The sequence below is a fragment of the Diadema antillarum genome, unplaced genomic scaffold, assembly GCF_040938485.1.
Source record: "Diadema antillarum isolate AM-2024a unplaced genomic scaffold, OU_Dant_1.0 seq00001413_RagTag, whole genome shotgun sequence".
In the NCBI taxonomy this organism is placed as follows: Eukaryota; Metazoa; Echinodermata; class Echinoidea; order Diadematoida; family Diadematidae; genus Diadema; species Diadema antillarum.
The window spans coordinates 149,734-163,560 of NW_027272167.1; the positions used below are offsets into that span (position 1 = coordinate 149,734).

The 13,827-nt window shown below is 36.3% G+C and overlaps 1 protein-coding gene across 3 annotated transcripts in view; it reads right to left on the reverse strand.

Annotated features, from left to right (window-relative positions):
• Positions 1-548: 548 nt before the first annotated feature.
• Positions 549-13,827, reverse strand: part of LOC139709216 (scavenger receptor cysteine-rich domain-containing protein DMBT1-like) — a 49,020-nt gene continuing 35,741 nt past the window's right edge. The window contains exons 3-10 of one of the 3 annotated variants that reach the window (XM_071621165.1): positions 12,972-13,154; positions 10,091-10,372; positions 9,233-9,556; positions 8,062-8,238; positions 6,683-6,733; positions 5,401-5,488; positions 3,259-3,282; positions 549-999 (exon numbers count right to left, since the gene is read on the reverse strand). In XM_071621165.1, coding sequence (XP_071477266.1) covers positions 834-999; positions 3,259-3,282; positions 5,401-5,488; positions 6,683-6,733; positions 8,062-8,238; positions 9,233-9,556; positions 10,091-10,372; positions 12,972-13,154 — 1,295 coding nt within the window. In that variant the 3' untranslated portion in view covers positions 549-833. The remainder of the gene's footprint in view (positions 1,000-3,258; positions 3,283-5,400; positions 5,489-6,682; positions 6,734-8,061; positions 8,239-9,232; positions 9,557-10,090; positions 10,373-12,971; positions 13,155-13,827) is intronic. The other 2 variants (XM_071621169.1, XM_071621166.1) reach the window with 2 other exon arrangements.

The window sequence follows — 13,827 nt, forward strand, 5'->3', positions numbered from 1 at the left end:
TGCTATTATTATTACCCTAGCGTTGCCAGGTACCCATTTATACACCTGGGAATGTTCATATAAATGCTTGCAATAAGATGCTATAAAAGAAAACTAATCGTTCCGACAGTGGTTGTAATGGTGTAGTAACACTTCAAGTTATACTGTCAGGATAATACCAACACTAACAATAGCTATGAATGACCAGTTCAATGGTACCACTGACTGCTTTAGAACCATCATTTTGAATGGCATAATGCGTATGCACTTAAACCTAGGTGAACGTAGATCTAAATAATGCAAGTTCCCTATATGGACCCAGAACTTCATTGTAATGATACCGTAAGAAAATCATTCGTCTTAAACATCCCATAAACATTTCGAAATGGATTTTACTGGTTTTATGAATGAACAATGCAATGAGCTACATCACTTCAAACAGCCTAGAAACGAACTTCAGTTACTCGTTTTTTTGTTTTTGTTTTTGTTTTTATTTGTTTGGTGTTTTTTTTTTTTTTTTTTTTGTTCAGTAGTCAAACCTCAACAGAATCAAACTCACATCTGGCTGTAGACGAACAATAAATTAATTGAACGCAAAATGTAACATTAACAGTAACTGGACTGAATATTACAGTGACTGGGTATCATCTGAGTGTCCACCACCACAGACGGAGTGACTTTCTGAACAAACTGGACAACCACCGTTAACCAATGGCATAGGTATATTATGCACGCTTTACGCGCGCCCAGTCAAAGGGGACCGACACTGAAGTACGTCCCTCGGTCCCACTCAATGATTTCCACGTCGAGCCAGACGGACTTTCTTTAACATTTTTTCTTCCAAGCTTCAAGTTCTACACATCCACCTCGGACGCCAGTGGTATCGATGCCTCTCGTCCTTCCTCGTCTACCATCCCGGGATCTTCCATTCCTACGGCCTTGTACTCTTCCTTGTTCGGGCTGGCTTCCCCGTCGTGGGCGTGTGGCTCTCCGCTGTCCGTATTGATCCCGTAATATCTGCTGAATTGGAGAATGGTTGAACTTGAAGACAGTAAAATCGTATATAAGGGATGTCGTTATCTGTCTTGGATGCTACAAATTCTATCAATGGTATCACACCTCTACAAGGAAGGAATATAGAACGCCCACCCCCCCCCCCTCCCCCCGAAAAAAAAGAGAACGTGAAATCAAGGAAAAGGAATGAAAGTTGTTTTTGTTTAAACAAAGACGATTCAACGATCCTGATTCAGAACGCTTCGGTCTAACCCGTTTTGTCTTTTACGCAATAATGACCCAATGTTACATTTTAGCAGTACATGGAAGTAGGCCTACTTGAGGGATTTCACATAGGAAAACACGCTTCCCTCCACTGGGTCTTGTGAGAAGGCTTCGAAAGGGGTTCAAAAACCATTTAAAGAACGGGCTGATAAAACAAGACGTCGCATTATGTCATAGGTATTATACAAAATGATATAAATGATACTGATGATAGTAAGCAGGTTATTAGCTATGATAACCCTCTCTAAACAATGGAGATGGATTATAATGTCATCCTCCGCCGATACTTTATATTCATCTACTTTGAGGGCAACGTTTTAGGGTAGGGTGCGTTTGTAGGATGTGAAGAAAATAGTGAGGTCTCTACTTTGAATTGGCATAATACTTGTTGTTAGCTAGCAGCTGCTATGTACGCTTGAACGACATTACAATGAGAAATAACAGAGCCAGTGTGCGAACGGCGGAATGATTTTTCACTCGGGGAGATGTTAGCGTGGTTTCCTGCAGAAAATAAAAGCTTGCTTAAAAATCATAGTTCAAGAAACCGAATTTGCAAGACATTTTAATTCTTTGAGGTAGTACACACAATTACCAGGCAGTCAACATATTGATATGAGCAAACGTTATCAGCTGACAAACCAGGAAATTATATTGGTGATACAAAATACATGATTTTTCTTCTTTTTTTAAGCGTGTAGGGGTGAATATTTGGCCTGCGAACAATGTTGATAGGGGGATGAAGCAAGTTTCGTGGTATGTAAATGCTCTGTAGGTGTATATATATAATCAACATCTCCACACTACAAGGGGTTTCAATTATATGGCGACCAAACAGGATAAATATACAATCCACGTCTCTAACAGTGCTATGAAACAAGTTTGACTTTAATTGCAATCTACTTCTGTTAGTACACTGATGTTTGACGTATACAATAATATTTTTCCCAACATGACAAAAAAGAAGTTAGGAATGGATTATGAAAGCTAGGGGAATAGAAAATTCACATGTATCTGTTGCCGGCGCGAACACTTCAGGTTTTGTAAATGATTAATATGGTTTAACTGAAATGCGATATACATATGTACATGATAGCATGCACTATCGTGGTTTATTAACGAGGTGGTTATGGTTAGGAAACATTTTGATCTGCTCTCGTTGGTTATGGAGTTATGGCTCCATACTTTAAAATCCATGATACCAAATACGACCAGGAAAATCGATTAGATTGCTAGGGACATGATTTATCATCCTACAGTATCGAAATATATCTGCCTTACAAAATGAAGTACAGAATTAGTTTTATTTTTACATGTATGGTATCCCATTTAGTTGCATTTATTTGATATGATGTCTACACTACGAAATTACAAGTGAACAATTAATCAAACAAGAAAGCCTACAGTGGATGGGGGTGAACATGAGTGCCTGGATAAATACGCTTTTATAAGTATTCATTTGTCTAAACACATAGACTTGTAGTTGCAGTGCAGTGATAGGTGTTGAATATCCGAACTTTGCGGTAACGACTCACGGCTAATTAAATCGTCGTATGCCGAACTCCAACGATTATCACTGATTCGAAGCTGCAAGCGTATAATGAATCAAACTAGAGTACATAATATCATTATAGCCGTCCTTTGCATCACTGACTCACATAAGGCTACTAACGAGGTTCAGCTAACGCAAAAACAGCAATGGTAAAGCAATGACTGGGTCAAATAAATACAATTATCCAAATCAAAATTGATGCGTATATCAATACAAATGATTACCATGACAAGAAATGCAAACTATAGGAATATGGATGAGACTAAAGAAAATGAATAAATGGGCGCCATTTTTTTTTTCATTTCTATTTTCAACGATATAGATTTGATAGGGGGAAAATACAATCTATTAACGAGGGCAACGGTTAGTTGAATGGCATCAGACAAGTACGTGTACATCCCTGAACTGAGAACAATCTTGGAAAGAAAAGGTGAAACTTGGACTGAACAAACCTTTCCTCAACAAGAACACTGAAGCTGCTCGGCGAAACCGATTGGAATGGAACCAAATAAAACCACACGAGAAGAAATCAGGATTTATAACTAGAGATAGTGCACGTATATAATTTCCCCGAGAAAGGCGTATTATAATGATTACACTGATTACCGATTTATTGAAAACGAGGGTGATATGAAGAGGTCTCAGATAACAAAGCTAAACTGAACTTACCATTCTTCCATCATCATTGCCTCTGAAGTCTACGGTTGCAAAATTTTACAGGATTGTATGTTACCTTCGTAACTTTTTAGTGAAAAAAAGGATGGTTTAGTTCTTGCTGACATGGGATTCAGGTTTTAACTTTTTTTGTGAGAACTGCTTAAATGGATGGAATATAAAGAACATACTGATCTTACATTGTATATAATTTCCTTGTTTATCTTATGGAAATAGAAATAAATTTGAATCTTGAATGTTGAACAAGAATCAAACGTTTATTTGTTATTTATTATTTTATTATGGATATCGGCTTCTAAAGGGCAAAGACAGTCAAACATAAGGTACGCAAAGTGGCACTAATGAATGGGGGGAGCCACCTTATATCAGAACCTCTTTGCTTTTATGATAACTCAACCATTTCAATACTGACTTTCATCGCATAAACTTTTACTTCCTGTTAGAATTGTATGTTCTCTAATGTTTTATAATAGTTTCTAAGCATCTAAAAAAATACAACCTGAATCCCCATGTCAATCAAAACTATACCATCCCTTTGAGGGTTGACTATACCTGTCTATTAACCCACAATAATCGGCTAAGCAGTGCCATAATGAGCAATTATGAAACGTCACACAAAACTTAGGGGAAAAAAAGGAGAATGTATATTCCTGGATTTGGATGTGTATGAGATTACCCCCTACTTTGGGCTTTAATAAAAAAAAACTCCAGTTATTCATTCATTTTTTTTTTACCAATCGAAATGATTAAGAGTAAAAAAGGACAGATCAGATAAACTACAGTAGAAGAGAATAGGGTAAGAAATATACAGTAAAGAGTCTTTTTTAAGCAAACAAGAGTGAAAAAGATAATCCATATCATGCAAATGGTAAATTTAAGACTGAGACAAAAAAAAAGAATCTTCATAAGCAGGATGGAAAGATACTGAAACTGAATTGATTGACATTTAGGGCCTACATTTTGGAGTAGCATTGTATAGGCATGGAAAATTTACCAAATATCAAGTATCAACAATTATCAAATATTATTCTCTAATATGAATGCCGACGTCACCTTATATTCGTGTTTCTTGGATTTTTGTTGACAACCTTACCGGGATGATGGGCCGCAGTTATTTTGTAACACACGTTTTCCCTAGAAATGCACCCGTTATCCAAAATTGAGAGAATGGAGGTTAGTCGAATATCATTAGTTGATAGGCAAAAGAAGAATTAATAATAATAGCCATAATAAAACTTAACTATATGTTTAATTCAAAATTAAAATAGGTGAAGACTGAGGATAGATTATTTAAGGATTTAGTGGAACAGGGAAAGAAAAGTTAAAAAGATACACAGAAAGATAGAAAGATAAATAGATAGATAGATATATAGATAGATAGAAACATTGATAGATTTCAAATAGCCAGAAATATCCAATGGCAAAAAAGTGTGCAATAACGAAAGCAAGAATAAATAGATCATTACATTCTAAGCTCTGTCCCAGTTTCATCTTCACCAAAGCGCCGAAGTGCTTGCATCCCCTCCTCTTCCCTTTTCGAAAGTGAAGGAAGTGCAAAGGAAGGACATTAATTCCTTCGTGTAAAGCTCAATGTATTTTTTTTTTTTTGGTCTCTCCTCCTACGTCTGTTTTTTTCCCGAAATCAGAAATTATAGAATTGTTTATGCTCTTAACAAAAAATAAAATAACACACATTCTCATGATGTTTATCTTCCTAATCTTTTGACGTCAAATGTACCCATCTAAACCCATTTTTATGTGTCATCGCTTTGTCTTGATATAAGATATCTTTTCTTTATTTCGCTTCCATATTTGTGTGTGGGTTGTGTATTTTTTTTCAGTCATCGGCTATTTACACTCTTTTTCTGTTCTCGTTCAGGAGACAATGAACACTGCTGTTGTTGTTTTTGTCTACTTACCCTTTCTTCTTCCTCTTGGTGTCGCCACAAAGAAGGTAGCATATAGTCAGCATGAACATCAAGAAGAGTGTGCTAACGGCTATGACGGCTGGGGAAATGAGAAACACAATGTGCATCAATGATTGAGGACGCTAATTGGCATGATCAATGCATGCAACAATGATTGAGGACGGTAATGGTTATGAGCAATGTATATGTGTGAAAGTAACACGTGTTAGAAAGCATCCAAATTCACACTCGCACTCAATTCACTCTCAAGGTCGTTTTGCTCCTGCACTGTAAGCACATTGGTTGGAAAAATGCCAGCAAACGAAAAGTATTCTGTGACGCTGTGAGATTTTGCGTTACCCTTTAACAAAGGAATCACCCATGCATGTAATACAAACTGTTATACGGTCAATAGGCATACGCAATAGAACCGTTCACATGAAAAATGAAACACCCAGACGGACTAATTTTTGCATTGCAATGTAAAAAGTTCTATCATTTCGCTTTTTGTTTTGTCATCATTTCTTTTCTTTTTTTTTTTGCTTACGTGTTTTGTTGTTTTATCATTATTGTTATTGTTATTATTATTATTTTTTTTTTTTTGGGGGGGGGGGGGTGTTATCGGTTTTCGCATTGGATTGCAAAATCGATTCCCAACACAATTATTTTCATGTGTGTGTGAACAAGCCTAATTCTTGTTTGTTGTGTGCACTGTCATACATCAGTGGCACTCTCCCACATGCACGTATGTCGTGTATACTACAGCATTAGAGCCAGGTCTTCAACCATGTGAGAGTAACTCTAAACATGGCACTTAGTCGGAAATGAAAAAAAAAATGCAGGTGGAATTGTACAATTATCATTTAAATCAGTCGTACTTTCCAGCCTTTTGGTCCCGTAAGAAAGATCGCTTCTGGTCACCATCGGCTATAATTATGCAGAATATTACATTATTCTTGATAAAGGGGTCTTATTTTAGAGATAAACGATGATTATGTTTTCATGATATGACACACTTTTTTCTTAGATTTTCTTGAGAGATTCATGACCAAAGGTCTTATCTAAATTTACATAGATAAAAAACTTGCGGTGAAAGGAACTCTATTGGTGTGTTTGCTCTTTTATATTGCTCTTACTAAATTATTCTTATTATGATACAACTTACGTATTTCTTTTAACGGGATGAAGTGATGAAATGATGTAGTGACTGATTTGAAATACGTTAAATCTCCTTGTAAAGTGGATTTAAGATGATTGGAAATGTTAGTCGATTTGTGATTGTCAAATCACTTACCAATGAACAATACAGTCTTGCGAAACTCCCAGGAAGTCCACTTGTTGAATTCTAACATCAAAATAAATGAAATTAATTTGTTATTGATATTTGTCATGATAAAAAGGTTGAAACAGGTTAAAAAAGAAGTGAACGAATAAAGTGAAACAAACAATTACCTCTACTCTCTAAAAAAAAAAGAAAAGTAAAAAGAATCGAGTGAAAATAGAGTGACCTCATGGATCACTCCAAAATCTTCGAATGATCCTTGAGGTCACTCTAAAATGAGCGAAAATGAACATTTTCACTCAAAATTCACTGCAATTTCACTTTAAATTCACTTTTTTTTATCCACTCCTTTAAGAGTGAGTTATTTTCACTCATTTTTTTTTTTGATAGAGAGTTGAAAGTTGTGGTATATAAGGTTTCCTTTATGCCATATCAATAAAGGTATACTGCACTAACAGAAACCTATAAAGGGAACCCAAAATTACCATATTCATCTTATTCAACGAAATTATAATCTTTAGCATTTTGTGGTCTTACAACTATTTCCAATCGACTATGGACCTCACTCGTTGCAGTGTGCCAAAAGGTGTGCGTTTCCATTAAGGGCGATATTTTAGACTACGACAGCCATGACTGCAGGTTTATGTAACATTACACACCTAAATTGATTTAGTTCCATAAGTTGTCTCCCTTGGTCTTGTTATTGAATTGTTAACTTTTCATGAAACACTGTATAAAAGGCACCAACATAGTATTTGCACCTCTTGACTCCATTTTTTTCAGAGCGATAAAGTATTTATTGTACAAATCTTAGTGGCATCAGTGCAACATGGTGGTTTAGATTGTTAATTCAAAATCCGTCTGTATCCCTAAAATAATCATGGTAATTGTAACTTTGCATCTCAAACAGCGTTGTCAAAAATTACATCTTTGGTAAGTATCTGTGTTCAAAATACGTTATAGGACAAGCTCACCCTAACAAATGTGACAATTTAGTGAATGGAGCAACATAAGCAAAACATGTAACACTCAAGCTAGAGTATTGGACAATCCGTTTATTTCAAATATGGAATTATAAGCTTGTATTTTTTTTAAATTAATTTCAACGGGTTTTTTCTTTTTGCCTTTAAATGCGATTACTATGATAAAAAGAAAATAATGAAGACAATCCCATGAAATTTCATAGTTTTAGGGAAAAATACGCATTCCCTCGACTTGTTACTAACATAACGTTAAGGGGAAATAAAAAAAAAATCAATACATGGTGCATAACAGATCATCAAAGAGTCAGGTCCACTGGTTATTATGAAGTCATTGTGGATCACAACAGTGTTGTGATCATGGTTTAGTGTTTAACCAGTCTGATGTGGGTGAGGAACGTGTGAATTTACCGACACATCGTGGTTCTGGGTGCCAGTGCCCGTTCTTCTGGCAAGCAGTCATGTGCCGGTATGGCATAAATCCGGACTCGCAGTCGACCTCCACCTCCTCACCGGGTCGGTACATGACATCGTTATCGAGCACCAAGGACCCGTTGTTGACTACGACGTCTGGGCAGTAGCTGTCATCTAGCAGAATATTAAAAAGGCGTAGAGTGATTGGTGAACATTTTGAAGAAAATAAGTCAACAAAATTGTTAATTATGTATTTCATTTCATTTCCTTTCATTGCATTTATTTTGACTTTCACATTAAGAGAATACACTTGTACAAAACAAATGAAAAAAAAAGCAACAATAAGCATATTCCACATACTGTGGGTATCGAAATATGATATAATTGTAAACATTAATTGCAAATGTTATGAGATGCTTGTTGAAAATGTCAGAAATGGATGAGAAGTTATATACACCTGAACACTAGTCAAGAGAGAACGATTATGTAATTGTCATTTGATAAGCTATGGATGTCCTTATCATATTCTTACAGAGATAATAGGAAGGAGCAGGGCCTATTTTGACATACGATGTAACTGTTTTTTTTGGCCACATTCAATGAGAAAATGACAATATTTGTAATAATGGTTTGATGGCTAATCCAATACTAATGTTATTTACTAAAAAAACAATACTACTTTACTTTACTTTAAAAATCTTTTTTTTTTTACTTTACAAAATCAATTTGTTTTTTACACAGAACATTTTAAGCAAAAACTTCTGCTAAAATATCGCCTATCCTATGTCCTTGTTTTCAAGACGTTTATTAAATGAATAGAGTTTATGACGGGGAACAATGATACTTCAAACCAAAGCAAACAAGCAAGCAACCAGGGGCAAGTGGACGTTTAAACATTACTTGGTAAACCCTAATTCCTTCGTCCCCCCATTCCCCCTAAAATTAGCCTACATTTACTCCGTAAAATAAATGAATAAATAAATAAATAAATAAATAAATAAATAAATAAATAAATAAATATATGAATAAATAAATAAATAAATACATACATACATACATACATAAAGGGAACGCGACGTTAAAAAAGAAGACTATTCAAATAGTCAAAGACTGAATTCGACAAACATGCAGTCATTAAAGTAGAAAGCAGAGACTATTTAATACTAACCCAGCAGAGTCAGCATAAAACCTCCGCCGCCCATGGAGTCGGAAGCGGAAGTGAACTCAACTTTGACCTTTGAGATGCTCTGCGCCACGCGCTTCTCGAACGAGCTGGCATGACCGAGGACAAACTTTTCCCCCTGTACGGTGATGGTGAGCTGGTCACCGTTCACAAGGTCCAGCACTGGGAGTCTGATGGTGGTGTACGAGTTGCCAGAGACGTCTGCCTCCCATCGGCACGTGAAACCCGCGGGATACTTGCCCGGGAAGCCCGGCGAGGAGATGCTGATGTTCTTTCCGCTGTACTTGCCGCCGCAACTCCCTTGCTCCACTGTGCAAAGAGGAGAACGAATGTTGTTTGTTTTTTTCACTCATTCGTTTGATTTATTTTCTTCAACATAATTCCAGACGTGAATCACAATTCTTTTGAGTAATACCTTAGAAAACATCAGTATATAGATTACTTAATGTACATGATTCAAAAGAGAGGAAAATAATAAATATGTACATTGATTGTGCTTAAAAGGTTGAACAAGCAACAGTGTGCCTTCCGTGATAGGTAGATTTAAACATGTCAACAAATTAAAACAACAATGCCACATATACCTTTGGAACCCTCATTACGACTTAGAAAAGCACAAGTATATGTTTTACTTTTGCAATCTGAAGTTATATGAAATCATATAATTTACCTCTTTTTATTCATTTTTTAACTGGGTTACAAGGAGACTAAAAGCAAAATATACTGTCCAAGATGTCCGCTCTGTGCGAGAATCTAACCGAGTATCCTCTCTAAATAAGCATGAATCGCCATCCACCACACTCTTGGTTTCATTATATGCCAGCTAAGTTACTATATCTTTACCGTCGTAGACATTCATGCTGCTCTGGCCTCCACAAATCTGGAACCGATCCCCGTGGCAAGTCCGGTTACATTTCTCCACATGGTCGCCGCCTTCAAAAGTGGGCTCATCGCCCAGCGTACCGCAGACACACGTTTCGGGGGCGTGCACTGCGGCGTAGGGGAAACCGTCCCGTCGGCAGCTAGCAATGCAGTCGGTCGCCGTCAGGTTGGGCATGATTATCGAAGTTCCCACCATCAAAGAGGAACCTTCAGTGACGTCAGCACAGCCTAGGTAACCCGACACTTTTTTCCGAAACAAAAGCAAAAGCAAAAGCAAAAACAATACAATACAAAGCAAAGCGTTCCTGATGAAAGTTATGAAACATGTGACTCACAAACTGAATCAAGTGACAGTTGCATTATTCAATACAAGATAGGCTTGTGAGTCTCAAAGTTTAGTTCAGTTTTGAAATGTTACTCCAGTAAACATCCGATACGTACATTGTGTAATGTGAGGAAAATCTTGCTTTGGCAGACGCGACAACAGCATTCTTCGAGAATGACTGCAAATAAAAATGTGAAATCATACCGCCCCTTCCCCATTGCGAGGCCAGAGGCTATAGAATGTCCCTCGGATATGACACAAAATGGAGGTCAAACGAATAAGACATCTCATTCACGTATTCAAAAGATTTTGCTTTAGTCATTCAATCATTCATCCCAAAGAGCAGGGTGTATAAACCAGTGAAGTGGACAGGTCCTTCCTCACATCCGACATGTTACTGGGCCCATGGAAGACCAGCTAGAGCAGTTAAATATGGGTTATCCAGCCATCTTTTCAGGTGGAAAAGATGAAGCAAACTAACAACTATCAATCTTATTTCATACTTGACAGATAAATGACATCGTAGTTTAAGTGTTAATCTACTTTTACGTCAATCATTGATTTCATCATTGTGTATTTTTTACATTATCTTATTTGTACAAACTTTGCTCGGCTGATCGAGCTGAAACACCTCAATTCCCTCTTCTGACCCCGATGTTCAGCACCTCAATTCCCTCTTCTGATCCCGATGTTCAGCGTGTTGGCTTTTGCTTTCATTTCCTTTTTTCTTTCTCTCCTTTCTTTCCATTATTCTTTTGTGTTTTATTACTGTCATGGTATACCCTACTGTAAAGTCATGTAATGTCGTTGTGTTTCTACTGTCTTGTTCTGTCCTGTCTTGTTCTCTCCTGTCTTTGTAAAAAAAAAAAAAAGTTCAATGTATTCACAAGAATCCTTTGAGTGGTTCACAATTTACAAGCATGCTTTTCAGTGAACCTCTCAGTTCTTTCTTCTTTTTTTCTCCAAACATATCTTTGTATTTTGCCGGTATGCATGTATAATTTCGTATTTGTTAACCATTATCTACCATGTAAAGTCGAATACATGCCTATGTTATATCTTCTGATTCATTTCGTGTTATGTTTGACGAAAAAGAAAGAAGGAATGAAATAAATGAATTAAAATGAAATGGAAAAAAAATCATAACTGGCGGACTAAATTGGTGGACTAAATTGGAGGCTTGATGTTTTCACTGTCGTTGCAACACTTAATTGGAGATTTTCGAAATGAAAAGTAATTGAGGTATATGCTGCAATTCCGTCTTTATAAATTTACCGTTTGTAATAATTCGGATTATCAATATAATCTGATAATGTACAACATGATGTTAAATCGCATTTAAGTATTGTATGAACCTGTGGGGTAGTATGTGTGTGGTAACTTTAAGAACTTATGTGTCATGAACTTGTATTCTGTGGAAATAACCTACACTGCAAAAAGTCCGGTGTTAAATAGTGAACACCGAGCTGGTGTTAAATTTTCGGTGCTCATTTATGGTGTTAAATTAACACCTCCGGGTGTCATTTCCAAATTTTATACTGTTTTTTGAAGAGTTTCTTAGTAACTGCACTTCTTGTTGATTTTTTTATTTAAAACAAGACGATCAAGAATTTAACATTAAAATACTAGATTTTTGAAAAAAAAAGTGAAAATAAATTTACACCAAAGTAACACCAGCTGGTGTGGTCTCTTATTGAAGCTGGACGGATGTTAAACCATTGATATTAACACCAACAAATATCAAATCAACACCATGTGGTGTCATTTTTGAATTAACACCAGTACAGTGTCAAAATAACACCAGGTACAGTGTCAAATTAACACCTGGAAGTGTCAGGTGAACACTTTTCAACACCATCACAGTGCATTTTTAACACCTGTGGGTGTGGTCCTTTATTGAAGTTTGATCGGTGTTAGATTTAATACCCGTGGTGTTAAATCTAACACCGATGTTTTTACAGTGTATAATTATAGGCCTACAGATTATAAGCACATACATGTTGCTTAATTGATGAATACTTATAATGCGCTGGTCAGTTTATATCCATTATATCATTGTTATAATACATTTCTTCTGGAAGATAGGATGAATATAACAATTGACAGGACTGTAATAACAATTAGATTAAATGATTGTGGCATTACAATGTGAACGACTGGCACAATATGTGTTTGCATTAGTCAGTTATTCTTTCATGGTAGTAGATGAGGTAGAAAATCGTCAGTTTAAAATGAATAACTGGATGAGTGATGTTTCACATAAAGAACAGATAAATTATGAACCTAGTTCAGCGACCTTAAACTCTGGCTTGCTATACATTGGGAACGAGTATTCACTTGAAGAATGATAATTGTGCATGTCTGTCATGACTGTACATTTATTTGATTTTTTATTACTTTCCTATACCCTGTCTGTGTGTTTGTTTCAATTAAATTCAAATCAAATTTTGTTTCCAACATATCAGCCAAGATGTAAAACGAGAGAGATAAAACTAAAGAATTATTTGACAGTCTTACCTCTGCACTGGATCTGTACAAACGGTCCATGAAGGCAATCCTCATCGTCGATCATCCACCCTTCGTAATCGCAGTCGAGAAGGGATTCCTCGTTCCCTTTGCAGTGGACATCCTTCAGCCAGACGTCGCCGTTTGGCCGCTCGGTGACGAATTCGGTGTTCGACAGCGACGCACCAGGATAACCTGCCAGAAAACAACAATAACGAAAACAATAGCATCGAGCGACTTTCATTAATAGTCTGATTTCTCATCCCCTCTCCTTTTCCCTCCTCCCTCTCTCTCTCTCTCTCTCTCTGTCTTAATCTGTCCATTTTCATCATCTATTGGTCAACGAATTTGTCAATATTAAATGCGAAGAGTAAGATCGAAAAACAAGATAAGTCCATTCTTGTTAATATAAGATATTTGCGATAAAAGCTTGTACACAAACAAAGCAAGTTTTATGACAATGTAGGCTATTAATTGTGATCATAACTTCACGAATATTTCTTGTTATGTAGCAAGTGAGGTATGACTGGAAAGGTATTATTCCGTCCTTTCTGAATTAGCACTTACTTTTAAAATATTTAATAAGAATGCTTATTTCACTTTGTCACCAAACTCTTAGTATGATTGTCTTTGCTGCAGCTCCTATACACCTGCCATTTCCAGCTAAAAAAAAGATAATAATAGTCCGTAAAGTCTGTAAAGTGGTCATTGAAAGGGAAATGTTTAATAGCTACCTCAGTTTAGGAAAGGCGGAGAGAATTTTTTTTTTTGAAGAAATCCATTCAAATACTTTGTCTTCTTTAAAGGTTCTTTTCAACTCCAATTGCCGCCCGTTCAACAAAGAGCTCATCTATAACACAAGATCGCA